General features: G+C 37.1%; 1 protein-coding gene across 2 annotated transcripts in view; it reads right to left on the bottom strand.

The window, feature by feature from the left end:
* Window positions 1–961: 961 nt before the first annotated feature.
* The window catches only part of kiaa0753 (KIAA0753 ortholog), a 31,731-nt gene continuing 4,734 nt past the window's right edge, over window positions 962–27,958 (bottom strand). Inside the window, exons 4-18 of one of the 2 annotated variants that reach the window (XM_048557439.2) lie at window positions 27,796–27,902; window positions 25,976–26,038; window positions 24,734–24,955; window positions 23,327–23,534; window positions 22,247–22,473; window positions 20,576–20,727; window positions 20,157–20,285; window positions 16,095–16,184; window positions 15,605–15,692; window positions 12,833–12,916; window positions 10,999–11,169; window positions 10,498–10,579; window positions 8,442–8,562; window positions 4,692–4,913; window positions 962–1,649 (exon numbers count right to left, since the gene is read on the bottom strand). In XM_048557439.2, the coding sequence (XP_048413396.1) occupies window positions 1,532–1,649; window positions 4,692–4,913; window positions 8,442–8,562; window positions 10,498–10,579; window positions 10,999–11,169; window positions 12,833–12,916; window positions 15,605–15,692; window positions 16,095–16,184; window positions 20,157–20,285; window positions 20,576–20,727; window positions 22,247–22,473; window positions 23,327–23,534; window positions 24,734–24,955; window positions 25,976–26,038; window positions 27,796–27,902 (2,084 nt within the window). In that variant the 3' untranslated portion in view covers window positions 962–1,531. The remainder of the gene's footprint in view (window positions 1,650–4,691; window positions 4,914–8,441; window positions 8,563–10,497; window positions 10,580–10,998; window positions 11,170–12,832; window positions 12,917–15,604; window positions 15,693–16,094; window positions 16,185–20,156; window positions 20,286–20,575; window positions 20,728–22,246; window positions 22,474–23,326; window positions 23,535–24,733; window positions 24,956–25,975; window positions 26,039–27,795; window positions 27,903–27,958) is intronic. The other variant, XM_048557440.2, reaches the window with a different exon arrangement.

Genomic DNA, 27,958 nt, shown 5'->3' with positions numbered 1-27,958 from the left:
ATTGCAATTGTATGTCCATTAACTTATACTCATTGCAAGTTACTCTCACTTGTATATATAAACAGGTGGGAATAGTAGTGGACTAATTGCGAGCACAAAATGCACCCAACAGAGGAAGCTAGACATTCAGAGATGTGAAACCAAGTGGTATGACTATTTGACAAGGAACTGCAGCTGAAACTTAACACGTGTTCAGGGTTTGAATGCTCTTTTGGTATGGAAGTGAAAAGCAATATTTTGGAAAAGCAGACCACAACAGTTCAGTACCGGCAGCAGCAACTACAAGCACTTTCAGGACACTGTAGATTTAAAAAAACAACTCAAGATGTATTCCAAAATTAAATGTTTCTGAAGCCCTAAATGAACTGAGCTAGAAAATAAATCACTATTCTCCCTCCCAAGATAACACCTCCATCAAACCCATCCAACCAAGTACATGTAATTACAAATGTTTTATCTGTTTCAGACAAAAGTCTGGCTGCAATGGTCCATAACTGCCAGAAAATTAGATGTCAAAAATGTAGCAGAGATGACAGTTTAGGGAAATATGTAATGGGTTGTTTGATCGCATCTTTCTAGGATACAAATTATATGATCTTACCATTTCTGTAAAAAATATCCAGTATCCTGAGTCAATCAACCTTCGTCCAGTAATCCATTCCAATTATGGACTATTTTCTGCATAAAGGAACACTTCCTGACGTCTGACCTGAAACCGGACATTTAGTACTATCCTTCCCATCTTGACTGTAACAGTACCTTATTCTACTGGTAATTATTACTCAAGATGGGAGCTGCAGAATGTTTTACCAGCTGGACACCTGTGAAACCAGGGAACAGATACACACAATAGTCATGAAATATAAAGTTTGACATAAAGACCAACAGAAACACAAATATTGTACATCTGGAGGAAAACAAGGTACATAACTGGACAAAGTGCAATGGTGAAAGCAACAACTATGTGCACAATGTTTAATTGTCCTGAAGGATAAGAAATTCCAAAGTATGGGAAAATTTCACTTACATATATACCACTTGGACACCAAGGATGGTGAGATTAATGTGTTCAGTATTCATGGCAACAGGGAAATATATTGATGTTACATCATATTGAGGACATGGTCCATTCACGCAGTCTGAGAACTGAACTCAAAATCAGTATTAAAAAAATGTGAAAACGGTTCAGATTTTGAAATGAAACTAAGAACATCTGGTAAAAGTAGGCAGGTTCCACATGGCTTTAAAAGTCTATTTTGAGAAATGTTAATAAAAAGAAATTAATACCACAGCACTTTCAATCACTAAAATTTATGACAAGATTAAAAAGGTAAAATAAAAGAATTGTTATACATTAAAATGGATTTGAAGAACAATCTTATCAATGATAAGCATTACATGTACAATGTACAAGTTATGCTTTAGTCACATGTTTTCAGGTGATAATTTATATGCTTCTTTGGAGAATTCAGGAGACGAGCTAAATATCTCTTCCTGTGACTCTAGGGCATATTCAGTTTTGTTTTGCTTTTCATTCTACAGGCTGCACGAACTCAGAAGTGAACAAGGCTTCTGCATACTCCTCACATACATTTTGCAATTCATCTGCTACATCACTTAGACCTTCATCCATTAGCTCTTCAGCCAAGCTAAGAGAGAGAGAGAGAAAAAAAAAGAACAGTATGTATCAGCAAAGTTAATCAGTCATCAAGTGAACTTTTACAAATGGAAATTAATGACAACAATAATTGGCATGCTTCTCATGGGTTAAAATGTAGTCTTGGATTATGGAAGTACATTCAGTGTTTCTTACCCTGAATTAATATTCTTGCTTAGATTTTAATGCTTAACGCTTCCAGAAAAAAAACAAACCTGCATTTGACGGCCTGTTTCAAACCAAGACAATTCTTTCATATAAAAGATTGTTTTATGTTTTCATTGAATACATCCAATGAAAACAAAACATAAAATGAAGATGAAAACTTCTGCACTGAGGTCTATTGTGTTCTCAAGCATGTTGCGTGATGCCAATTTAAAGTCCAGGCTTACAACTTCATTGTGGGAACTGCATTTTCATTAAGAACATTTAACAAGTACATCTTTTCATTTATCAACATGTTACAAACTCATCAGCATAATGGATGCTGTTATTACTTAGCCATTCATATTCTGAAGCAATAGGCAAGTGCACCGCAGTAAAAATTTGAAAAACGTCCGATAGCACATAAATACATTGCAGAGAGGTGGGCCATTTGAGCTTGTAGGTATTTGCATAGAAAACTATGAATTGTCAGTGATCTGCACTCAGCATTCCTTGAATGATGTAGAGAGGCGCCCAAGATATCTGCATTTAGAATCGTGTAAAAGAAATACATTCTAGATTCAGTGGAGGCTACAAGAGAGCCACTCAAGGAAATCTTTTACATTCACTCCTGAAGAGTTGTTAATGGTCAGAAGGTTGATATTTGTAACTAGAAAAATTGCAGTGAAAAATTTAAATACTGCTGTATAAATTCTTCGTAAATGACCATATCAAGGTTGTATGGTCTCTATTCCCGATTCCATCTTAAAAGTACTATGCCTTTTGGAGCACAATTAAGACGGTTAATTCTCCAAGCATCAATTAAACAAAACCCAATATCTTCTGATTTTTTTGTTTATTAGGTGTAAAGTTCCTGAAATATTTAAATGTTTTCAAATTGGTATAAAAAGAGGCAGATCAAAGCCCCGGTCTCCATTAGTAGATCTTCCAGCTGTTTTTGTTCTGCAAAATCCTGCAGTGATTAAAAGCTTGTTCAAATTAAACTGGTTATTTATATCAGCAGGCGCTGAATTGCATTGGTATCTTTCCAGTCACAAATTATTTCACAATCTCCAACTACTTCAGATAACTGAAAACAAAACTAATTTTACAGAAGATAATTTATTAACCTTCAGATTTTTTCAGTTCAATTCATTCTTGCAATATGTATGTCACTAGTATCATAGCCAATCCCTAATTTCCCAGAGGACAGATGAGTGTGAACCACATTGCTGTTGAACCAGGTAGAGATGATAGACTTCCTTTTGGTGGTGGTAACATTATTATTCCTTCATATTTTTCTTTAATCCAAACGTTACCATCTGCCATGTTGAGACACAAAACTAAATCCCCAGAACATTAGATTACTAGTCCAGTGACATTACCATTACAGCATCACCTCACCAGACGATGTTTAAAAACCTTGAAGCAGAGAGGCAAATGTATTTAACCAAATGTCTAAACTAAAGATACTCAAGCAAAATTGCCTTGCATATTTTTAGAAAGAATGACAAGACACGGACAATATAATTACAAATACTTACTGCAGAAAGGCAAATCAAATTAAAATTTATCATACAATCACTATCTAAAGTTGAAAGTTGCATCTATTTAGGTAGCGATTTGAAGCACATTCAGGTGTGATCATTTTGAAATATATTCTATCTTTAACCATGCAAATACATTAATCAATTACAATAAATACCTCCTGTAGTTCAATTTTTTTAAAAACCTATCTTGAATTGCTATGTAAAAACTGACATCATCTGCAGATTCTTTATTTGGAATGATCTCAAAAGCCATGTATTTTGAATCCCTTTGAACTTTCTTTAGTAGAAATGGGTAATCATTTTCACAAATGTAGCAAAACAATCAGCAAGTAAGATCATATTTGTATTATCTACATATTTAAAAAAAAAAATCTTTGTTCAAGCTGGAACTTTTTAAACAAAACCACAAAAAGTGCTGGATACATTCCACCATTAAGCCACATTCCCCCTTTCTCTCCTATCCCAAAGGTATAATTTCCTAAAAGTGCAATTTGTTAAAAGGACAAACATAATCATTAATTCTGTCCTGTTCCCTGGGATGTTTCAAGTACAGCAGCTCATGTAATACTCATTCAGTCATTTCAACACACACTTGTCCGAAGCTGAAATATCCATTTAGTTACCTCTTCCAATCTCATGTATAATCTTCAGTGAACATCTAAAACAAAAGTGCAAAAACTGGAAAGCTGAAGCAAAAACAAAAATAACAAAATGCCTGAAAGGTATAGGAGATCAGTTAGACTCTGTGGAGGGAACAGACCTAGTATGTTCTGGGCACAAACTTATCAGAACAATTCTGAAAAAAGGCCTGCATCCAAAATTTAAGTGACTCTGTCCTGTCCACAAATGCTGACTGAACTACTGCTGATTTCCACTATTTTCTTTTTCCAACACCAGTATTCATTGCTGACAAAATAACACTCCCTGCTGTTAAAATAGTAAATGTCAAATGATGTTCTCAATGCTGAACATATCCACTCTGTTTATAAATTTGATCTTGGTCTATATATCTCATTTGTCACAAGTCCCTGTCCCATTTCCACTTCAACCCAGTTTGAAAGAAAAGAATTTAAAGACCTGATGATACTGTTCTAAATAGTAAGCTACTTTTTTTTTTAAGCAAAAGAGAAACAATAAATGGCAGATAATTTCAATGAGAACAGTACTTTGGTTTAAGTACTGCAAAGGAGTGATGAAAGCGAGAACAAACTCAATTGGTCTTGCAAAGCTATCATGGGCTGTTTAAAAACTCATTCATATAATTAAATATAAACTAAATAAACCAATAATTGCAGTATATGGAGTGTATTATTTGCCCAATGAAACAATTTATTAATTACCTTTCAGTAATTAACCAAGGGTTAAAGCTCCCTACAGCCTCATGTGAAATCATTTTCAGATGCTGGTCAAATCTTTCACGATAGTCAAGTATATGCTGAAACATTTTTTGTGGTATTGAAAGTTCAATCCCATTGTGCCTTTTCCTGGATAATTTCTGGGCTAATGGTTCCAACAGAGAAGCAGGTTCTGGTTTTCCACTCCATTCCAAATCCTCAGCAGGGCTAAATAAAAATAAAAGTATGACAATAACACATTTTTTTTATTAAAACAAACATAAACTTGACCTTGATTATAATTTATTAGTGACAGGAGATAAATCTCATGTAACAGACTGATCATGAATATTTGTGGAAAATGAAACTGATTCTCTGGTATATTACCTGGTAATCTCCTGACACTCACGATGACTCCCATATTTCACCTTCTATAAATGTACACTCATCCAAATTTCTGCTACTCATAGTATAACTTGCAGCAAATCCTGTTCTATCAACTATCACTTGGGTGGTCTACATTGGTTTCCAATTTGCTTAGATTTTTATATTCTTAATCTGGTTTTCAAATCCCTGCATGGCCTTACGCTTCAGTATCTTTGTATACTCTCTACAATCTCTAAGCTCCTCTATTTCTGGTCTCTTGGGCATTTTAATCACATCCTATTGGCCTACTGCCTGGATTTAGGCTCACGAATTCCTTCCCTAAGCCGCTTTGTTTCTCGAATACATTGCCTTCCATTTAGATGCCTCATTGGGTAAACGTTTGGTCACCTATGCTTATAGATCCTGAGGTGGCAGCGTCGAAATTTGGTTGATAACACACCTGAAGTACTTTATAACATTTCACAGCATTATATCACTATATCAGTATAAAATTGCTATTGTAAGTACTTTTTATGCTTTCTCTTCTTTTGCCATTTGTATTATGTTGAAAAACTAAATACCTGCACAAGCACGGTCTCACTAATTTATACAATGCCGTATCTCTAGAAAGGTCATTAGAAGTTGAAAGGCATAGTTGGTTCACTGGAGTTTAAAACTGACTTCATCAGTATTGACTATTCCATAACATCTAACCTTTGAGATTCTCTGTTAGGAGCGACGGGAAGTAGAAGGAAACAAAACCGGAAGATACAGGAGCAAAATTAGCTATTCTGCCCATTGAGCCTGCTCCACCATTCCTTCAGGGTGATGTTTCTTAAACCCACTCTGCCATTCTCCCTGTAAGCCTTGGTCCCCTTTATTAATAAAGAACCTATCTATCTCTTTCTTAAATGCACTCAATGACTTGGCCTCCAAAGCCCTCTTCAACAATGAGTTCCACAGGTTTTCTATTCTCTGGCTGAAGAAATTCCTGCTCATTTCAGTTCTAAAGGATCACTCCTTCATGCTCAAGGTTTGCGCTCAGGTCCTAATCTCTCCTCCTAGTTGAAACATCATTTCCACTTCCACTTTATTCAGGCATCTCTATATTTGGTAAGTTTCATTCAGATTTCCCCTCTTCCCCACCCCAGCCCACTTTCCAACCCCTCCCCACCAATCCTACTAAAATGCATTGGCTCTTTACTCAAATTCCTTAACTGGTCCCCATATGACAGGTCCTTTATCCCTGGGATCATTCTTTTAAACCTCCTTTCGACCCTGTCCAATGCAAGCACATCCATCCTTAGATACAGGGTCTAAAACTGCTCACAATATTCCAAATGTGGTCCAAACTTTGATTTTGTAACGGTCTGAACCATGTTAGGATGGTCAAGCAGATTCAGAGAATACTAATATGGAATTCAGTCCCACCTAAAACGTACATGTGTCTTTCCTCAAGGAATTGTCTCTTATTCTCAGTCTCAAAAGCTCAAAGCAAGCTAGCACAGCTGCCTCACAAGGCCAGGAACCTGGATTTGATTCCACCCTCAGGCAAGTGTCTTGCCTGGAGTTTGCACATTCTTCCTGTATCTGCATGGGTGTCCTCCCACGGTCCAAAGATTTGCATGTTAGGTGGACTAGCCATGGGAAATGCAGAGTTACATGGTCAGGGTAGGAGAGGTGGGTCTGGGTGGGCCGTTCTTTGGGAGGGTCTGTGTCAACCTGATGAGCTGAATGGCCTGCTTTCACACTGCAGGCATTCTCTGATTCTGTTGTGGAGTAATTGCCAAGCTGATAATGGTTTTGCTAAAGAAATCATGGGAGTTATTGTTCATATGATGATAGAGAGTAGAATACTGGAATAAGTAATCAATTTGTCTATTATGCATGGTCCTTCTAAGACTTCTGTAGAGCAGATGTCAGGAGCCTTTTGGGTTGGGATGACAAATGAAATCTCTGAAAGGAGCAACAAACTTATGTCACAAAGAGATTAATCCATCTATTGTAGTTAACATTAATGCTCATCAATGTTGTTTAAATGGAGGAAGAATAAAGTTCTATATATTTTCTCTGGTTTCTAAATTAAATCAGTTTATTTTAAACCAGGCAAGTCAACTCTGATCTGTCAGGGCATGTCATGGATATACAGCATGATTTAACTGCACTTGTAGCCCTTTCTTCAGTGACAAAGTTGCAAAGTGCAGATGGATTCTTTATGCCTACAAAGAACAGGACCCAGTGTATGAATAAATGCATATTCTACATGTGCAAATGATCACACTCAGTCTGACTGATGAACTTAAAATTAGATTCTGGTGTAACTCTTAGCAGAATCTGGATTATCTATCAAGGATTATTTAATAGCAGAATCACATCAAGTGTTGACCACTAATTTCTGAGCTATGCAAGCATAGGCTGATTGAACATGGTCATCATGCTACCACTGTGGGCAAAGGAACAGGTTGTTTGATACGGTTGTTGGAACATGGGTCCTACATGCCTAGCATTACACTGACATTGAAATTCATACACCTCATTACTCATCTGCGTTGTAAGAAAAACATTTCTAAGGCTTGACACCAGCATCCTGCTGGTGGATAAAACCACCTGTTTACTGGAAAATAGCAACTTGTGACGGCTGCCAAGTTTGAATTTATTCAGTTAACTGTAACAATTAATAATTCTTGCTACCTATCCATGCCAATCATAGCCTAACCAATTAGCATCCTCTTCTCAAATAAAAATAAAATGCTGGAGAAACTCAGTAGGTCTGACAGAATTGGTAAGTCTCATGACTTCTTCCAAAGAGGAATCAATTTAGACTCAAAAGTTTAACTGTGTTTCTCTCTCCAGAAATGCTGCCTAGCCCGCTGAGACTCGCCAGCACTTCATGTTTTTATTTCTAATTTCTAGCGCTGCAACATCTTCCTGTGTCTTCAGCACCCTCTTCGCATGCTGTATAAATTGTTCCCTTTTCAAGTTGTCTTTTTTGCGTTTCAATCATAATGAATGCAAGATGAAAAGCTTCAACTTTATGCATCTATTTAGCAATATTTAAGTTCTATACTACTTTGCAATTATTTTCTAAATTGTTATTTCCAGCATTCACAGGTTTCAAATAAAATAAAGATTACTTAAAAGTGCTTCCTCTGGATGAAGTGAAGATGACACAGATGTATATTTTCTCAATACTATGTACTGATGGTTGTAATGGTATAAGATAAATCCACTCAAATCCAACTAGATATCTGGGAACAATATACAAGTATACAAAAAGCAACAACATCTGTAACATTTCAGAAACTAGATTGGAAAAAAAGAGAGACAGAGACAGAGAGACAGAGAATTACAAATATATTACCAAAATGAGTCAATACAATTATAACTTACTCAACTTCCAAAGACTTTTGAATTATTCTGTCCAATGTTGGTTCACTTTGTTCAATAGTTCTGGTGATCCTGATTGGTTGTGGGGTGCGTGGCTTTGTGTCAATTAAAACAAACTCTCTTTCTGTTAGAACAGAAATATCAAATATCAAACATGACATATAAGCAAGTTTTTTTCCCCCCAAAACACCCAAATAGCTGACCAGGTTTTATATCTGCTCTTCATAAACATGGGTGCCTTATACACAGATTCTAAAATTCAGTTTAATGTTGAGATTGTAGACTTGCTTGACAAGCCAGCGTGTTTGATGGCAGACATTTTATCAGCCTGCTAGTAACATTCAGTGAAGCACTGGTGTTCAGTCCCACTTTTCATATGCCTTAGTTTGCTGGGGTGGTTGGCATCACTTCCGGTTCTATTTTTCAGTGATTTGTATATCAGGTCAAGTTTGATGTGTTTGTTGATGGAGTTCCAGTTGGAATGCCAGGCCTCTAGGAATTCCCCGGCATGTCTGTGGCTTGTGCTATGTGTTGTGCCAGTCAAACTTGTGTTTTTCTTTGTCTGCGTGTACAACATTTTCACTACATTACCTCAGTCTCTCATTTAAAATGCAATTACAGAGTATACAGCTCTAGATTCCAATTATTAAAAAATAGTTTGGCAGTGGAATGAACACAAATAGGTCTACAGAACTAAGTGGTTACAATCATCAGTAAGGGTTGAACAGGCTGGAACTCTTTCTATAAACAGCAGACAGCTGGAGAGTGACCTAACACATGTCTTTAAATGTTATGAAGGACTTACATAGGATAGATGCAAAGAAATTCTATTAATAACAGAGATCAAAATAATGGACCCTAAATACAAGGTAGTCACTGTTGTAAATGCAACAGTCAGTTTGAACACTCAGATCAAGTGATAACCTGATCATCCACATTTTGGGCATTGGTTGACACCTAAAGTGTGACTGGCTTGCAGTGTCTGAAATGATGTGTAGCTGAGCTTTAATAAGATGCTAGCAGTAGCAAGCATTTCCATCTATCCTGCCACACGACTGCATGACAGAAGCATCAAAGAACTGGGTAGCATAAGGTGGACAGCAGAACACGTGTGGCTGGACAGTTTTTGATCACCACCAGAATCAAGTTACCAATAATTGTCCATGCTTTTAATTATCCGAAAATGTGCATCAATCCATAGCTCCATCCCAAGTTATTTTAATACTGCATTAACTTCTGTAAAAATGTTTTGTTGGGGGAGTAAGTCAAATGTTAACCTGATAAGAAATACTACTTCACCAGAGATAAGGCAAAAATTAAAAGTCATTTCATGGTGTCTGGGAAGATCTCACAAACAAGTTTTCAAATGTTCTTCATGGAGGAAATACGCAACATTTTCTTTTCAACCTCTTCCTCCTCCAACTAACGCCACAGAAGAGATAAATAAATATTACATTTAAAGAAAACTCAAATGCTATATGATTTCACTATGGCCATTCTGACCATGAGGCAGATATTTGCAAGCAAATTTAAAATTTAGGAACAACTACAATTAATTATATTCTCCAATGATGCCACTTCATCACAGATAGTGGCCTTAAAGGAATAGCCCAAGTTAGCAAATAAAGATCAGAATTATGTGCTAGAGCCTAAACTATTCTAAACCAGGGGAGACAATGGCCTAATGGTATTATCACTGGACTGTTAAACCATGTTATGTTCTGGGGACCTGGATTTAAATTCTGCCATGGCAGCTGGTGGATTTAAATTCAAAACTGATGTGGAATTAACAGTCTAATGATGACCATGAATCTATTGGCACTTGTTGGAAAAACCCATCTGGTTTACTCACATCCTTTAAGGAAGGAAACTGCAAATCTTACCTGGTCTGGCCTACATGTGACTCCAGACCCACAGCAATGTGGTTAACTCAATTTCCCTCTGGACAATTAGGGATGGGCAACAAATGCTGGCCTAGCCAATGATGCCCTCATCCCATGAATGAATAGAAAAAAAAACAATTAGAATAGATAAGATTCAGAGCTTCTTGGTAAATTACCTTGTTTTTCTTCCTCAGCCCAGAAATCTGGATCAGCATATTCAATCTGGCAAATTCTTCTGCAAACTGCTTCTTGGTATCTCTATGAAATAGTTAAGAGAAGAAATGATCAATTTGGGCAGACTGTGTTACAAAAAGTAATTTGTAAAACTACTACAAGTCTCTCATGGTAAATTCAAATGCCTGCAATTTTATTCAAGGCCTAAACTTTCTAATTGAAAGCAGTATAATTGATGGGTTTTCCTTTAGCTATGAGAATTTAAACAGATTCATTACTACACTAGATATTTCAATATAATTTGTCACCTTCTAATCAAAACATTCCTATGATTTGCTTCGGTTTACAAAATAAATTTAACATAAAATACTGCAATCCTTAGGAAAACCACATCAAGAAAAATGAAATTTATTCTACAGAAATTGATCTCCATGAGCAGCTTTCTCTGAAGTTAGCAGCAAGTGTCAATATTTTGCTATGGCTGCAAAATCACAGATACTTACTTCCATCTCCTCTATTCTCTGTAACATGTTCTCTAATGTGCTGCTTTCTTGTAACATCAGAGCTTCTGAATGAGTTTTTGCATTTAGTTCCAGATTCAATAATTCATGTGCTGTGTTCTCCAGCAGCTCATCTAACAGGTTTTCACCAAGGAGGTCTGCACTAGCTGCAGCCTGTAAGAACAATTTTATTTTTATAATTAATATTGGAAATAATACATTCTCAACAACTAGATATGATTCAGGTTGTTCTGCTTTTACAGAAAAGATATATGCTAAGAAATTAATGTAATGTTTTTCAAGTTTGAAATTCTACAGCACAAATTGTCTGTCAAAGCACCAAAATTTATGCTGAATTATGTTCAAGCTGAATATCTTGAATCACGAAACAAAGTCATCAGACCTTGCTAATTGACTCAAAAAGTAGAGTGTGATATTCAACCCAGCTCCTTAATGGATTAGACAATTTTTTGGGAGTCTCTGGTCTATATTTTTTTAAACAGGACTTTGGAATTGTGCACTAATCCCTTGTATTTTAAGAATTTCAATGTGATTCTAATAACTTTAAAAAAGCCAGAATCAAATAACAATTAGCCAACTAGTTTAGCTCAGATATAAGTACTCATACATCTTACAAGGGGGTGCAATTCAAAGACAAAAATTGGAAGAGTCACAGGTTAGACTTATTATCTGCCTGGGTATTTACTAAGTTTAAATGATAAATCTTGCAAATTGTAGCCAGAAATTTGAAATACACGTGTACAAAAGCATTGTAAGAGTTGGTAATGATAAAGATAGATACAGAAAAAATAAATAAAAGACACTTTTTTAAAAAACAAGTTCCTACAATCAGACTTTTGACATCCTCAAACTTGAAAACACTTTGATCACTCAAAATATTGAGATGAAATAACTGTACACTCATTAACAATTAAAAACTGACAATACAAGTCTTACTTTTCTAAGGCAGGTACCCAAATTGCATAGTTGTCCAGTTTGTGACGGAATCTGGTATCAAAGCTTGTATTTTCTACGATAAATTCTAATGGAAAAGGGAAACGGAAAACTCACTCTCCTAATTGCTAAGAAAATGAAGACTGAAACGGAGATTGGAAACCAAAACTTTTTGAAACAATAAAAAAGGAGACAGAGCAATCAGAACCCTGTGGAAGTTGAATCCACTTGCACAGAAAAGGGGCTAGATGTAAAAGTTGGGAATAAGTGAAGGTATAGTGGTCACAGCTGTCTGTGTTATTGAAAGATTACATTGTTGGATCTTCACTGTCCAGCCAAGAGAGGTGGTTCTGCACACAGGTGCCATTTTGGGTGAAGATCATGCCCATAGAACTTGGAGCTAGTCTAATCCTATTACAACAGCATCCATAACTAACTCAAGAAGAAGAATCGAGTTCAGTGAGGAAGTCAGAGTTTGAAAGGAATTTCGATTGAGATTGACAACATACAAGCCAAGAGCATTGTGAAGTCAATTTATAGGCTCCATTTTATATCTGCAATTCAGTTTATAATTGACTGCAATTCATTTGAAGTTATACTGATACTTCATTTCAGATTATAGGAGATTATCTCAGATAGTATTTACTGTCTGCTTTGTTTGACTCTTCTATGGTTTGTAAAAGAAGTTCTAAACTGTGGAATCTTGTGGCTTCATTCTTTCACGACACAGCTGGGATTTCAGATTTGTTGAAATAAAAAGTAATTGGTCTTGACCAAGATTGTAACAAAATTAAAGGCTTGTCCAGCACTGTAACAAGTTCAAATTATATATTAACATCAACTTGGACATGAAGTACCATCACTTGTTTATAAGGCTATTTACCTTTTCAGCAACTTGTAATGATAGTTGATGTTGCAGTGAAGAGTCTTTACTTTGAGTTCTCTTTTCCCAAGATTCACTTATAACCTATTGAAAATAATAATCCCATGTTTCTATAACAGTATGACATATGTGCAAGCTAAATTAAAGTCCAGTATTTCATAACCTTTTAAAATACTGCCATTCTTATTTTCATGTTAACATTGCAGATATTTTAGGCACATTGTATTACCAGACATCTTAGGCTCCCAATCATATGAGAACCATGGATTCCATCAATTACAGATTATCTGCAGCAAAATTTTGAAACCTTACTGGACTTGACCCAAGAAAAGGGAAATTTGAAATCCCCATTGATGCTGCAACACAATAAACGGGATATCTTGTGCCACTGTATTCACTATTACATTTAATTTTTTGTAATTGCACAAATTACTAATGCATCATTACTATTGCTCACATTTCCAGCACTTTTATGGCCCTTGATATTCGATGTTCACAAAGGAACCATATGTCATATTTTTCTGCCAAAGTAACTGAAACCACCAATACTCACTACTGCTTACGCAGAAATTTCAGGCAAACAGCTCATACAGAGTTTATGTCAAACTAACCAAACGTCCAAGATGCAGCTCTCTATCAATAGATTGTGAAAACAGCACAATCTGGCTCCTTTGTTATGGGGTTGCAATGATCCCATTCACATGACTGTATTTGCATGATAGATATAAACTAATCTTGCCAGAAAAAGTCAAATCTTGTCATTTAAAAGGTATGGAGATGGGAATGAGCAAATGTCTGTAACAGTCAACGAAACCCTCAGGCACTGACAATTGATTACTAGTATGGAGTCTCATTCCTCAAGTTTTAATTACAATGATAGATTTTAAAAAATCACAAACAGTTACTTAGACCATAAGAAATAGGAACAGGAATAGGCTATTTGGCCCTTTCAGCCTGCCATTCAATGGGATCATGGCTGACCCAACACTCCTGATGTCTAATTGCCTGCACTTTCCCCACAATCACAGATTTTTTTATTTGTAGGGAAATCAATCTGTGGATTAAGTATAGACAAGGACTTTGCCCCCACAGCACTTTGTAGGAAGTTCCAAAGACAAAGACATTCAACCCTTTCGGAGAAGAAATTCCTCCTCATCTCAATACTAAATTGGCACTCCATATTCTGAGACTCTGCTCCCTGCTTCTAGATTCTCCCATGAGAGGAAACATCCTCTCAGCAATGACCCTGTCAAGACCCTAAAGAATCCAATGTACCTCAATGAGATCCAATAAGTAGAATTCCACCCTGTAGAACCTTTGCTAATAAGACAATCCATCCATACCAGGGATCATTCTAGTGAACTTCTCTGAATTTCTCCCAATTAAATAATGTTTTCTTAAACAAGAGAACCAGAACAGCTCACAGTATTCCAAATGTGATCTCATAAGCAGCTTGCACAGTTGCAGTAAGATTTCCCTACTCCTGTACTCCAAATGCCTTGAAATAACAGCCAACATTCCATTAACCTTCCTAATTACCTGCTGCACCTGTCTGCTAGCTTTCTGGGTTTCATGTACAAGTACCTCCAAGTCCTTTTTGTTGTAGACTTTTGCAGTTTTTGTCCATTTAAGTTATACAGTCACACAGCATGGAAACTGACCCTTCTGTCTAACTAGTCCATGCCGACCATTTTCACAAATCAATCTAGTCCCACTTGCCTGTATTTGGCCCGTATCGCTCCAAACCTTTCCTATTCATGTACTTATCCACATGTCTTTTAAATGTTGATACGAACTACTTTATGTTAAAAAAAGTTGCCCCTCATGTCCTTTTTAAATCTTTTCCTTCTCTTAAAAATACGCCCCCAGTCTTGAACTTCCCCACCGTAGGGAAAAGACCCTTTCTATTCACCTTATCTATGCCCCTTATGATTTTATAAACCGCCCACACTCTAGGGGAAAAAGTCTCAGCCTATCCAGCATAATTCAAACCATCCACTTCGGGCAATATCTTAGTAAATCTTTTCTTAACTCTTTCCAATTTAATAACATCCTTCCTGCAGCAGGATGACAAAAATTGCGCACAGTACTCCAGAAGAGGCCTCACCAACGTCTTCTACAACCTCAACATGCTGACCTAACTCCTATACTCAAAGCTCTGAACAATGAAAGCAAGTGTGCTAAATACCTTTGTAACCACTCTGTGTCACATGTGACACAAAGTTCACTACCCAAACCCCTAGGTCTCTGTTTGACACCACCCAGGGACCTACTATTAATTACACAAGTTTGTTTTACCAAAACGCAATATCTTGCATTTATCCAAATTAAACTTCATCTGCCACTCCTCAGCCCATGACCCAATTGATCAAGATCTCTTTGTAATCTTAGATAACCTTCTTCATCTGTTCACGATACCATGAATTTTGGTATCATCCACAAACTTAATAACCATGCTTCCTAAATTCTCATCCAAATCGTTGATGATGACAAATAAAAGTGGACCCTTCCAAAATGAATATTTTTTCACATTATATTACATTTGCCAACTTTTTGCCCACTTTCATCATAGATCCCACATGTAACATTGGGAGAATGCTGTGAGCAGGACTGTTTAGATTTCTGCCATATCAGCAGCAGAATCAAATGTTAGATTCAATAACTGACATGAGATGGTTGTAAATCCATAACATACACAATTCAAAAGTCCAATTGTTCCAACAGCAAAGTGAATAAGAACTGTGCCAATTAAAAGTATTAGATATTTGGTACCTGTGCTTTATCCAGCAAGGGCTGAAGTTTCTCACGAATTTCTTCTTCTGCTTTTGCAATCCATTTGTTGGGAGAGTCAGCTTCAGATCTGAACAAAGAATATTTAATAATTTTTTAAAATCATCCATAGTATCACTAAATATTTGTGATACTTTAATCCACAACTAATTTAAAAAGGAACCTGAATTTGCACCAGAAATGCTAGAACCTGCAAGGCTATGGACCAGGTGCTGAAAAGCAGAATTGGAATGGAATAGTTTACTCAGCTGACACAGTCACGATGGACTGAGTGGTTACTTTCTGTGTGGCAAAATTTTTTACAGTTCAAATGATCCAACTTATTCCATTCAAAATTAGCAGGGAAGCATTCAAAACCTAAATAAAATTCACCACCTCCTTTGTAAAATTAGTAGCTTGTACTTTGTATAATATCAACAAGGATTCAGCATATTAAAGTCTACATAAACATTACAAGTTGCAGAAATTTTACCTCAATTTCTTTATTCTGTCTGTTTCTTGTATGCAGAGTTCATTGAGCTCCCTCAGCCTGCGGGCGGTCTCAGAATCAAGCCAAGCCAACCTAAAATCAATTTTCAAAAAGAGGATGCATTAAATTTGCCTGACATTAAAATAGCATATAGTAGCATTCTGTCCTCCAAGGAAGAAACTGAATGTGCCTTCCAACATGTATCCTAGTAAACAAATGGTATTTATATCTTCCACAGAACAAATCACACAGCAGTAGAAGGTTTCCACCATTTGACACATTTTTTTAACAATTCATACTAGCCAGAAATACAATAGATACTACTACTTGTTGAATTTGTAAACAGATTATTGCATTGTATACCAGAAAATAACGTAGGAATTTCTGCACAAAAAATTGTGGAGTTGGAAAGGAAATTTATAAAGAAACTGCACTGGATCCCATTGGATCTATTTCTTACAAAAAAGCACCAACAATCCTCAAACTTGGGAATAACAGTGCTGGAGAAAGAAAATAACATTAAGCACGGATGATAATGCGAACTGCAGAGGCTGGAGAATCCAAGATAACAACAGAAAAAAAGGATGAAGGGTCTAGGCCCGAAACGTCAGCTTTTGTGCTCCTGAGATGCTGCTTGGCTAGCTGTGTTCATCCAGCCCCACACTTTGTTATCTAACATTAAGCACTGCCTGGACAGTGACAACGTGATTAAGTACAAACAGAAGGGCCCTCCATATTTTCAGCCTAGACAATGGCACTGCATTATTGCTTCCCACACTAGCAGTCCTCACACTGTCAAATTTGGGACAGTTCCGTGCTGTGGACTGATGAACAGTATGATCGAAATTGAGACTACTCACACTAATTTCAAAGAAACCTTTTATTAACAGCCAAGATATTTCAAAAAATTTGACTGAAATCAATTAATAAAAAAAAAACAAGTCTGGCCCACTGCATGATCCTACTCCACCTTCCTATCCTGCACTTCTCAACTACACTAGTCCAAATGTATAACAGTGTTCTAAACTAATGAGTGTTTCCACTTGTAGTTGTCCACGTCAATAGGAAAAACAGATTGGCATTTATTATTTACACGGTAATCAATTTGGACATGCTGATGTACAAAGGCACCTGTTTGTCCTTGTCCACCAGTCAGGGAAGCAAGCAGGAAAATGCAGCAAGCAGTTTGTGAGGCAAATGGATGGTTGGCCATCATTACAAGACAGTCTGAGTAAAGAAACAAGGAAGTCTTATTGTAGCTGTACAAGAGCTTAGTGAGACCACACCTGGAATACTGTGTAGAGTTTTGTCTTCTTATGCAAGGAAAGATTTACTTGCCATACAGAGTGCAAAGCAAAGGTTACAAGACTAATTCTTGGCTTGGCAGGTTTGTCATATGATGAGAGATTGCATTAACTAGGCCTGTATTCATTGGATCCGTAAACAAGAAGGGATTTAAATTGAAAAATAATTCTGAGAGGATTCAACTGACAGGATGCAAGGATGACGTTTACCCTGGACCAAGGTTCAAGAACAAGGAATCAGAATCTCAGGACATTAAGCAGGTCAGTTCGGCCTGAGATGACAAAAAAAGACCGCACTCAGACAGCCATAAACATATGGAATTCTCTACCACAGAAACATGGAAGCTATGGAGTGAGACAGAGTGCAAGAACGCATGAGATGGAATGAGACAGATTTTCCAGACAGCAATGGGGTTTTGTTTTCATTGGGTGAGTTTTGTGAGCCATCAGGCACAATTGCTTCATTACACTTCTGGAATTGATTTTATCGCCCGCTTTTAAAAGAGCAGGGGAAACACACATATCTTGAAGAAAGCCCTTCCGATTTCACTTTCACAGAAGTCTTGGCTGACACTGGATGTTTAAGGCAGTTGCTCCTGAAGAAAGGATGCAATTTAGAATGGTCAAGAAATAGCTCACTCTTTAATCTTTAAATTCCAATCCAAGAGTGTTTAATTAAAACCATGAAGGCATTCTTTAAAACTCAGAAAATCTAAGCTCAGCTGTATAAAGACTCAAGGAAGAAGTTATTAAATTTTCAAGGTAGAACTGAAGCGAATGTTAAATTAAACCCTTTGGAGATGATAGAAAAGGGAATTCTCTGTAAGAAGTGTAAAGGGGTACTGTTAGAATTAATGGGATTGTCGTTTACCACATGTTTTGAAATCTTCAAAATTGTGTTACATGTAAATAGTTTGGTTTATTCTAATTTGTCTCCATTTCTTTTGCACAGTAAATGTCATATATCACAAGAACTAGGAGCAGGAGTAGGCAATTCAGCTCCTCTAACCTGTTCCACCAGCTGATACAATCACTGACCTTATCTCAGCCACAGCTCTTACCATCCTGACCAGTCACCATTATCTTTTGATCCGTTAATAATTAAAAACTGGTCTAACTGCTTCTTAAATTCATCCAATGTATCAACATCCACTGCAGTCTGTTCTACCGAATTCCAAAAGGTTCATGACCCTTTTAGAGAAGTAATTTCTCCTCAGAGATAGTAAGAACTACCGATGCTGGAGTCAGAGATAATAGTGTGGAGCTGGAGGAACACACCAGGCCAAGCAGCATCAGAGATGCAGGAACGTTTATGTTTTGGGTCGGGACTCTTCTTCAGAAAAGGGTTTCTGAAGAAGAGTCCCGACCCGAAACATCAGCTTTCCTGCTCCTCTGACACGGCCTGGCCTGCTGTGTTCCTCCAGCACCACACTGGTGTTACCACTAATTTCTCCTCATCTGTGTTTTAAATCTGCTACTCCTTCTAATAAAGCCATGACTTCTGTTCTAGATTGCCCTACAGGAGTAAACATACTTTCCACTAATATTTTGTCAATCCTCTTTAGTATCTTCTATACCTCAATTAAATTAGATTAGATTCCCTAGTGTGGAAACAGGCCCTTCAGCCCAACAAGTCCACACTGCACCTTAGAGCATCCCAGCCAGACCCATCCCCCGATAGCCCACACACCCCTGAACACTACGGGCAATTTAGCATGGCCAATCCACCTAGCCTGCACATCTTTGGACTGTGGGAGGAAACTGAAGCACCCGGAGGAAACCCACTCAGACACGGGGAGAATGTGCAAATCCGCACAGACAGTCGCCCAAGGCTGGAATCGAACCCGGGTCCCTGGCACTGTGAGACTGCAGTGCTAACCACTGAGCCACTGTACTGTCCCAATTCCTTGCATTCCTCCAAGTTCCAGAGAGTACAGACTAAACTGTTCAATCTGTCTTCATAAGCCAAATCCCTCATCTCTGGAATCAATCTACCTAACCTGCACAGAACTGCCTGCCATTCAACTACCTTTCTCTTCCGGTAAGGGGACCAAAATTGTATGTGGCACGGTCTTACTACTGTCTTATACTGTTCCAGCAATACTTCTCTAGTTTTATTCTCTATTCCTTTAACTATAAATGCCAACTTCGATTTTATTGTTAAAAGCAAATCTACAGCATTTCATACTTGTGTATCAATGATAAACCACATTGTAAAAACTGAAGAAATAAAACATGATATATCAAGCCAGATTTCAGTCCAGGATTGGGCATGTTCAGTAATAACGTCAGTTGGGATCATAACAAGGCCAAGCCACTGAATACACCTAACAAAGAAATAGATACGTAGAGATGAAAGTGGCAACAGGCAGAGGACAGTGAGACAGTGTGGCATTGAAATACAGGATCAGCCATGATCACACTGAATGGTGCAGCACGTGTAATGGACTGAAAGGCCCACTCCTGTCCCTTTTCTCTTTGTTTCTATGTTGCAATACATAAGCCAGCACATTAGTTTAATTTAAACTGCAGGAGCAGAATACATTTCATACTAGCAAAGGATAATTTTAGTACTGATATCTATTCTTGACGTATAGTGAGCTATTTAGAGAAAATTATGAAGTATCAGAAGCAAGATCCTGGAACCATTTGATAAAGAACAGAAGTTATAATTTCAAAGGATTCAAATTTCCTCAAATAAATGAAAATGGGCCAAACGGCTTTCATCATTTATAATTCTCCTGTGAACCAACGTAACTACCTGATTGCTTCAGTGTTAGCAGCTTCTTGCCTTTCTTGTTCCATTTCCTTTAACAAGCAAATTTGACTTTTGTCTGCAGGTTTAGACTTCTGGCTTTCCAATTTTGTTTTCTGTTTCTTCCACGGAATTCTAAGGAACCAGAAAAATGTTTATTCACATGTGGCACGAACATTTTATAGTATAATCCAGCAATAATAGCATAGGACAAATTTAAATCCCACTGCTACAACCACAATAAAAACAATCACGTGTTTATAAAATACTGCATTAAGATTATAATATTTTCTTTTAAATAGTTAAATGTTTTTTTTATTACACGGGAAACAAAATAACTTCATGTTCAAATGGAGAATATGTACACATTTGTTAACAAATGACAATATACGTAGTTTTTGTACATTGTTGCACAGATTACTTGCCGTTTGGAAGGTCCAAGAGGACAACTGGGATACCCTGGAATCCAGGGAGGTCTGCTTTCTTTAGGAGGTCCCTGGTATCTCTTTAGTTCTGAACTTACTGTGGCTTTCTGAAAGCAGGCTTGCATTTCAAGAGTATTCTGTCCTCTTTGCTGCTAAAATTAATTCAATAAATTGAAAGGAAATTAAACATAAACAGGAGTTGACTAATTTATTTCAGCTTTCAATATAATCAAGAGATTCAATAAAGTAGCATGAACAGTGCTAAAAGAGCAATATAAGCCAGATGTTCAAGAGCCAACAATACACCTGGCAATTTTTCACAGCAATCTCAGAAGACCCAGATAATGTTGCATGCATGTTGCATGTACTGGTTTGAAACCAATCCATGCTCATAAAAGTTTAAAGCTGGCAATGCTGAGTTGTACTGCTGCCTGCATATTCACATTTAGTTAGACATGCACATAAGTCTGCTCACTTGCACCCAAGTATTGGATTTAAATTTGAATGATATACTTTAAAAATGAAGATCGAGAATTTTCCCCCCCACACTGGCCACAGTTAAGTGACAGCAAAGTCAAAACCATGAGTGATCATCTGCCAAGTTTCAATTCCATTTCTAGCTGACTTGAAGCCTATTTAGAACTACACCAAACATGATGCATGAAAGGACAATGAAACAAAAAACAAATTTTAAGTCATCTCTTAAGAAATATCTTCAAAACAGATTCAATGCTGCGTTGAAAAGTCAACTTGAACATAGCTGTCCTATCTCCAAAAGCCTTCAAAAAAGAAAAGGAGCTACATCAATTAATGTCTCAAACATTTTTTTTAAAAAATGTATCAAACCATAAGGTTCATTAATCAGTCACCGCCACTAGAAATTTCACTAAGTCACTCTATAACTTCTCAACAAAGTTATACATATGAATATTTTACGGAACATTGGCAATAAATGTAAGCTTTGCCAGTAATGCCTATCTCGTATTGTCCTTGGCAAGGTAGTGGTCAGCCGTCTTCTTGAACCAATGAAATTCATATCAAGTGGATACACTTACAATGCTGCTCAGGAAGGGAATCTCAGGATTTTAATCCAGTGACAATGAAGAAAGGACAATATAGTTACAAGTCAAGATGATGTGTGACTTTAATACAACTCACAAAATTAATAAATCCTAGCTAAAACAAACAGGATTATCAATTTGAAACCTTGGGCTGAATCTCAAGTCTTGTTTGCTTGGCTAAGTGGGAGTTGTGTTGTGTTTCTGGAAGGCTTTTCACGACAAGAGCTAGCAAGACTTCTCACCACAGCTTACCAAACTTGCCTTATTAACTACATACTCCATCCTCGTTGCACTGCACAATGCCAATTTTAGTTCCATCTTACCATCTGCTATCCCTGGAACAATTCAACAGTCGATATCAGCAACTTTTGACCCACACCATCATTGGAAGACTGCTGTGCATTGGCAACCAGAGGTCGCCCCTTACTGACAATGTAATGGCATAGCAGCCACAAAGCCTGCTGCTCATCCTAGTTGCCACTTAAGCACAAAGCAACACATTTTGCATGTCTTCAGCTGCATCTTGTCTAAAGACCCTGTTCAAATCACTACTATTCTGTCCCTAGTATCCACTTATAATAACATACTGTTATCTTTGAATACAACTTACATATGACCTGGTAGGGAGTAGCACGCCTTTCTTTGTTGCCTTTCTTTCCGTAACAGATTTTTTCAAGGCTCCAACACGTTGTAAAGCATCGAACCCAGCCCTGAGCACAGTATTCCTATCAGGAGTCGGAGGGCCTTCCTCTTGTTGTTGCTGCTCTTCATGGATGGGCAAAGACTCTCTACCACATAGTTGGGGTCTGGGAGATTCAGCAACATGAAAATTTTCATCTGTACAAAAAAAAATATTAAAAACAACATTTTAATTGAAGGATACACCAATCAAAGAAAGCTTTATTTTCCTATCTTCCATAATTCTGTTCAAATTATTAAAGCAAGATCATGAAAATCATTTTTTCATATACCAAAGAAATACTTTATTGTTTCCAAACCAAATTCTACATTTAAAAGAATTTTATGTCATTATTCATGTATAAGCTTCTATCAGTTACGTTCAGAAAAACAGCACCCCCATTTTTTTTCAACAAACCATCTAAGTAAATAAGCTCCCACAATTGACTCAGATATTGTAGAATTTTAAACAAGGATGTGCTTATGAGATCCATGGCAGTTGAAAATTAATGTTTACATGTCTAGCATGCTACAGTTAGCAAGAAAAATGGGAATAGGCAGATATCATGAATGTAACTGAAATAGCCACAAGGTTGTTAAAGGAAACCCAAGTCTCAGTAAACGTGACCATCACTAGGTCCAACTAACACAGGGCAAAAGAGTTTACAATTATTCAACTATGACAAAATAGTTTAAAAGTTAAGGGGAATCATGATTAAATTGGATAATGTTCTCATCTACATCATGAGTGCTGTCTAATTTTGAACGAGATAGGATTCAGTACAATTATCAGCTATAAAGGCAGATGTAGAATAATTTTACTTCTGGTAATGGCAATTATAAGTTTTCACATATTTCATTCACAGATGTTATTTTATTAGAATGAATTGTTAACTTTGGTCACAAGCAATTAGTTACAGCACAAACATCCATGCTAAGTTCTTCTTTTCTTAATATTAGTAACTCCTCAGATTTAATAGGGATTTTTTTTAAAAGAAGTGGACTGACTTACCAATCTGTGCTGTCTTAAGAGGCGGCAATTGTTTCAGCGCATATGAAACATTGTCCTTTGTGATGGATGATTTTTGTAATCTTTCAGCAGAGCGGCTTCTGTGTCTACCTAGAGGTCCTTTTCTGCTTGGCGGGGAAACACTGCGGGCTCTCTGTAGCAATTGATTTTTCTTTTGAGGAAATTGGCTCCCAAGCAATGAATCCAGGTCCTGATAAATCCACAAAACAAACACCTTTGATCTCAAGTAAGACTTAACATTCATTCATGAGATTTTGACCCCTTTTTCTTTTACATTTGAGGTTTGCCAAAACATCGTCCATCCTTAGTTAAAGTGGACACCTTAGATACATGCAAATTTTGCTCTCCATGACCAGATTGTTAATAATAGGTTACAGTCATTCCTCATTTTAAATTTTGTCTGAAACTGTAGGAGGCACAATATCTCTCCAAACTAGAGCTGTGCAAATCATTCCAAGAGAAACTGGAGAGTAAGTAAGTGTCCTACTAATACATGAAGCAACTTATGAAAGTTCAAAATATTTTTGCTTATTGACTTTAACATTTTATCAAGATTAATAACATCTTAAATTTTGAGTACTAGTTCCTTGTTTACCAGGTGCAAAAATGTTCTGTTGGTCCAATTTCCCAAGTGAAAAAACTTAACACAAACTGTCCCTACTAGCATATATTTGTATTAAAGTTATCTGTCCTTCAAGCATCAAACAGCAAAATAGATCAGTCAAACGTATCGTGTATAATTCTTACAACTTTCAAAGCCTCCCCACGACTGTGTACATGCAAGTCACAGATTCGTAATAATGCCATCTGGGTTCAGTCACAGCTTCTCTGCTTGAAGCATTTGTAAATCAGATTTACAACTACGAACTAACATTGAGACAGCAAAACAAAACGGCATGTTTAGTGTCTTTAGTATCCAATCAGCAAGAATCAAACTGCCAATGGTCAATTTCACACGATATCTTCTCAAACGGACCCTTTTCCTCCAAAAATTCAAAGCATTAATGTATATAATGGCAGAAGTTTTCCAAATGAAAAACTGTGTGACATTGCCAGCACACTTAAGTTTTCAGTTAAGCCTTTAGAATTGGCAAAAGCAGAAGATGGGACTTCGTAAAATTAGTCCAATGAAACAAATTCATAGATGTCAAAGAAAATAGAATAACTTGGCACATTAAGGCTAAACAGTCTTCATTTTGCAGCAGTAAGTTAAACTCCTTTATAGTGAATGAGGGAAAAATTGTAATGCACTGGATTTCTATTTTGGGTGTTTGCATGTTCACAAATACCTTTAAAAAGGCACCCTTGTTACAAAGAAACTGAAATATAAATTCATTTAAGGTTGTAACACTGCAACTTAATGTTTCTGAAATTTTTAGTATGATTTACCTCAACTTGTTGCAAGATATTAATAATGGTTTCTGGTATAGAAGCATCCATGTCACTTTCCATTTTGGCTGAGCAAAGGGAAAGCTGTCGAATTAACTGACCCAGTTCCTTACAGTAAGTAGGAATCTGCTGTTCTGATTGTCCAGAAAGTTGACCAACAAACATTTGCAACGCACGAACAGCTCCTCTGTGCGCAGCTGCTAACCGAGACATGGCACGAGACTGAAATATATAAAAACTGCAATAATACCTGTTTCAGAAACAGATATGTTAAAATTGAAGTCAATCATATTAATTTAAGTACAATCATTTTTATTAACTCAAGCTTTTGGTAAGATGCTAAGGTAAACAATTTTTATACTAAATATTGCACAACGTTTTTTTGTTCAGCACACCATTTTGCTACAGCACAGTTTCTTGCCAGAATTACTTTTGTACGTTTAGATTATTTCATTTGTGTGGTTAGTTGTTTGAGAGGCAAATTGAAAATGTCACAGCGAGGGATACAGAGCATTTGGAAGCCAAGCAAACAGGTCAAGCAACTACGTAGACCCTCAACCAGTGAAGAACTGCAAAGCAGATACAGCAAGGGCAAGGATGAAGAACAAATTACAGTGCGCAGTGTGAAATACAAACAGTAATTAAGGGCAGGGAAAGAGGATTTCAATTAGAGAGAGAAAAAGATAAGTTTTAATTTTTTTCATATTTTCAAATCTCCAGTGTGCACTCTATACTTGCAACAATTACATTTTTAATGTCAGTGAAATTGATGGTCAATAATGACCACATGGGTTAAGATTATTCACAAAACGTTTGGCATTACATTCAGTTCAGCAACTTTGTGTTATTGTTTGCATTTTGATGCACAGGTTGCAAAGTTCTGTATTTGTGAAGCTAGCGATGGAGCAGCACAATCAGATCATCATTTTATGTTATTTGATTTTAACTTCACATCTTCTTCACACAGCCCCACCCCCTACATTTGCAATACCATTTCCATATATACAAACAATGAACACCATTAACTGAACTAGTTTTGACAGGAAAATCAGGAACAATGTAACCCACCTGTTGGGACTCAAGCAAACAATTTAGTAAAGTCTACAAACATTGACTGGAATTTTAAAGAAATGCATAAAAACAAAATACCCGAGCAAATTTTCTTCCACTCAACAGCAATGTTATTCATTACTAAAACAAAATAGTTTTGACAGCTAAATCAAAAATAAACAATTTTCTTACCTTTTTGGTATGTTTTATTTTATGTGGACTTTGTTTTTCTATGTCTTCCTGTATTTCATTTACCTTAATTAAATAATAAAAGTTAAATGCAAAGTCAAGAGAAACAACTGCCCTGATTTAATGTAAAAGTATTGTTCCATTAACAACACTTCTAAGTCACTTTTAAAAAATGCCAAAAAGACACAGGTCTCTATCATGTGTAAGACACTACTCTGCCTTAGTTTTCCCTGCCTAGTTGATGTTGTGTAACTATAAAGCTGAAAATAGAAATCTCAGTGAGTTTTTTTCTCACTAAGGTAACTACAGGCAGATGTATATCAAACAACCTACTCAAACTCAGTTCACATTTTGACAGCAATGATCAGCTCCAATACAGTAGCTGAGAAAATCCAAAAAATTCTAAAGCAAATCAACAATATTCTTAAAAGATAATTCATCCTATCGCCCTCTATTTGCAAAACTACTGATTAGTTCTGTTTTGGCCCATACCCTGTGAAGCAGGTTTCTTTGAAATAAGTCAGTATTTTTGAGATATATTGTTTACAGACAAACAGATTAGCAAAGGAAGGGTCAAAAACATTCCTGTAATAGAGCTTCAAAATCAAAATTACTGTATTCACAGGTTTGGATTCACAGCGGGGCCACCTTTTCTTTGTTGAGCTAACACCATAATTTCTATACAAATGGATGGTTTACTTAAGTTTTTAAAAAATTCTTTTTCTCTGAGAAACAGCCATGGTATACATTTGCCAGAATAATAATTATGGAAATTCTATTCTGTCTATTGAAGTTTCTGTAATCAACACATAAAATTGAAGATAAAGCTCAAAGTCTGTCATTACTGGTCATAAAAAAAAAATCAGAACGCTGGTTAAGATTTTAAGCTCAGCAGCCAATTCACTAACTGCAACAGTGCCACTGCAGATTACCCAAATAAGGAACATGTCCTATACATTGGGGAAACCAAGCGGAGGCTTGGGGACCGCTTTGCAGAACACCTCCGCTCAGTTCGCAACAAACAACTGCACCTCCCAGTCGCAAACCATTTCCACTCCCCCTCCCATTCTCTTGATGACATGTCCATCATGGGCCTCCTGCAGTGCCACAATGATGCCACCCGAAGGTTGCAGGAACAGCAACTCATATTCCGCCTGGGAACCCTGCAGCCATATGGTATCAATGTGGACTTCACCAGTTTCAAAATCTCCCCTTCCCCCACTGCATCCCTAAACCAGCCCAGTTCATCCCCTCCCCCCACTGCACCACACAACCAGCCCAGCTCTTCCCCCCCACCCACTGCATCCCAAAACCAGTCCAACCTGTCTCTGCCTCCCCAACCGGTTCTTCCTCTCACCCATCCCTTCCTCCCACCCCAAGCCGCACCCCCAGCTACCTACTAACCTCATCCCACCTCCTTGACCTGTCCGTCTTCCCTGGACTGACCTATCCCCTCCCTACCTCCCCACCCACACCTTCTCCACCTATCTTCTTTACTCTCCATCTTCGGTCCGCCTCCCCCTCTCTCCCTATTTATTCCAGTTCCCTCCCCCCATCCCCCTCTCTGATGAAGGGTCTAGGCCCGAAACGTCAGCTTTTGTGCTCCTGAGATGCTGCTTGGCCTGCTGTGTTCATCCAGCCTCACATTTTATTAACATGTCCTATAGAGTTATTTTGGCTTTTGCAAGTGGCAAATTTAATCTCTTTGCTGACCTCTCATTTTTCACATAAGTGTGTAAACTATTGTGTCCCCTGGATTTGATCTGTAATAGAAAAACTGATAATTAACAATGCATTTGTTAACATTTAATCTCAGTTCTCACTTGCTGCTGTAAAACATACAGCATCCTTGCTGAGCGAGAGGCCTGCTCTTGTCTTTTTATCTGCATTCTCCGCTCTTCTTCAGGATCCAGGATTTCTGTATATTTCTCTAATAGAAGAAAACACATCTCATGTATGTACTACCAGGAAACTCCAAAAATAGTG

The sequence above is a fragment of the Stegostoma tigrinum genome, chromosome 27 (genome assembly GCF_030684315.1).
Source record: "Stegostoma tigrinum isolate sSteTig4 chromosome 27, sSteTig4.hap1, whole genome shotgun sequence".
NCBI lineage: Eukaryota > Metazoa > Chordata > Chondrichthyes > Orectolobiformes > Stegostomatidae > Stegostoma > Stegostoma tigrinum.
Note: the sequence above shows the minus strand (reverse complement) of the source record. Positions and strands in the feature narration are given on the sequence as shown.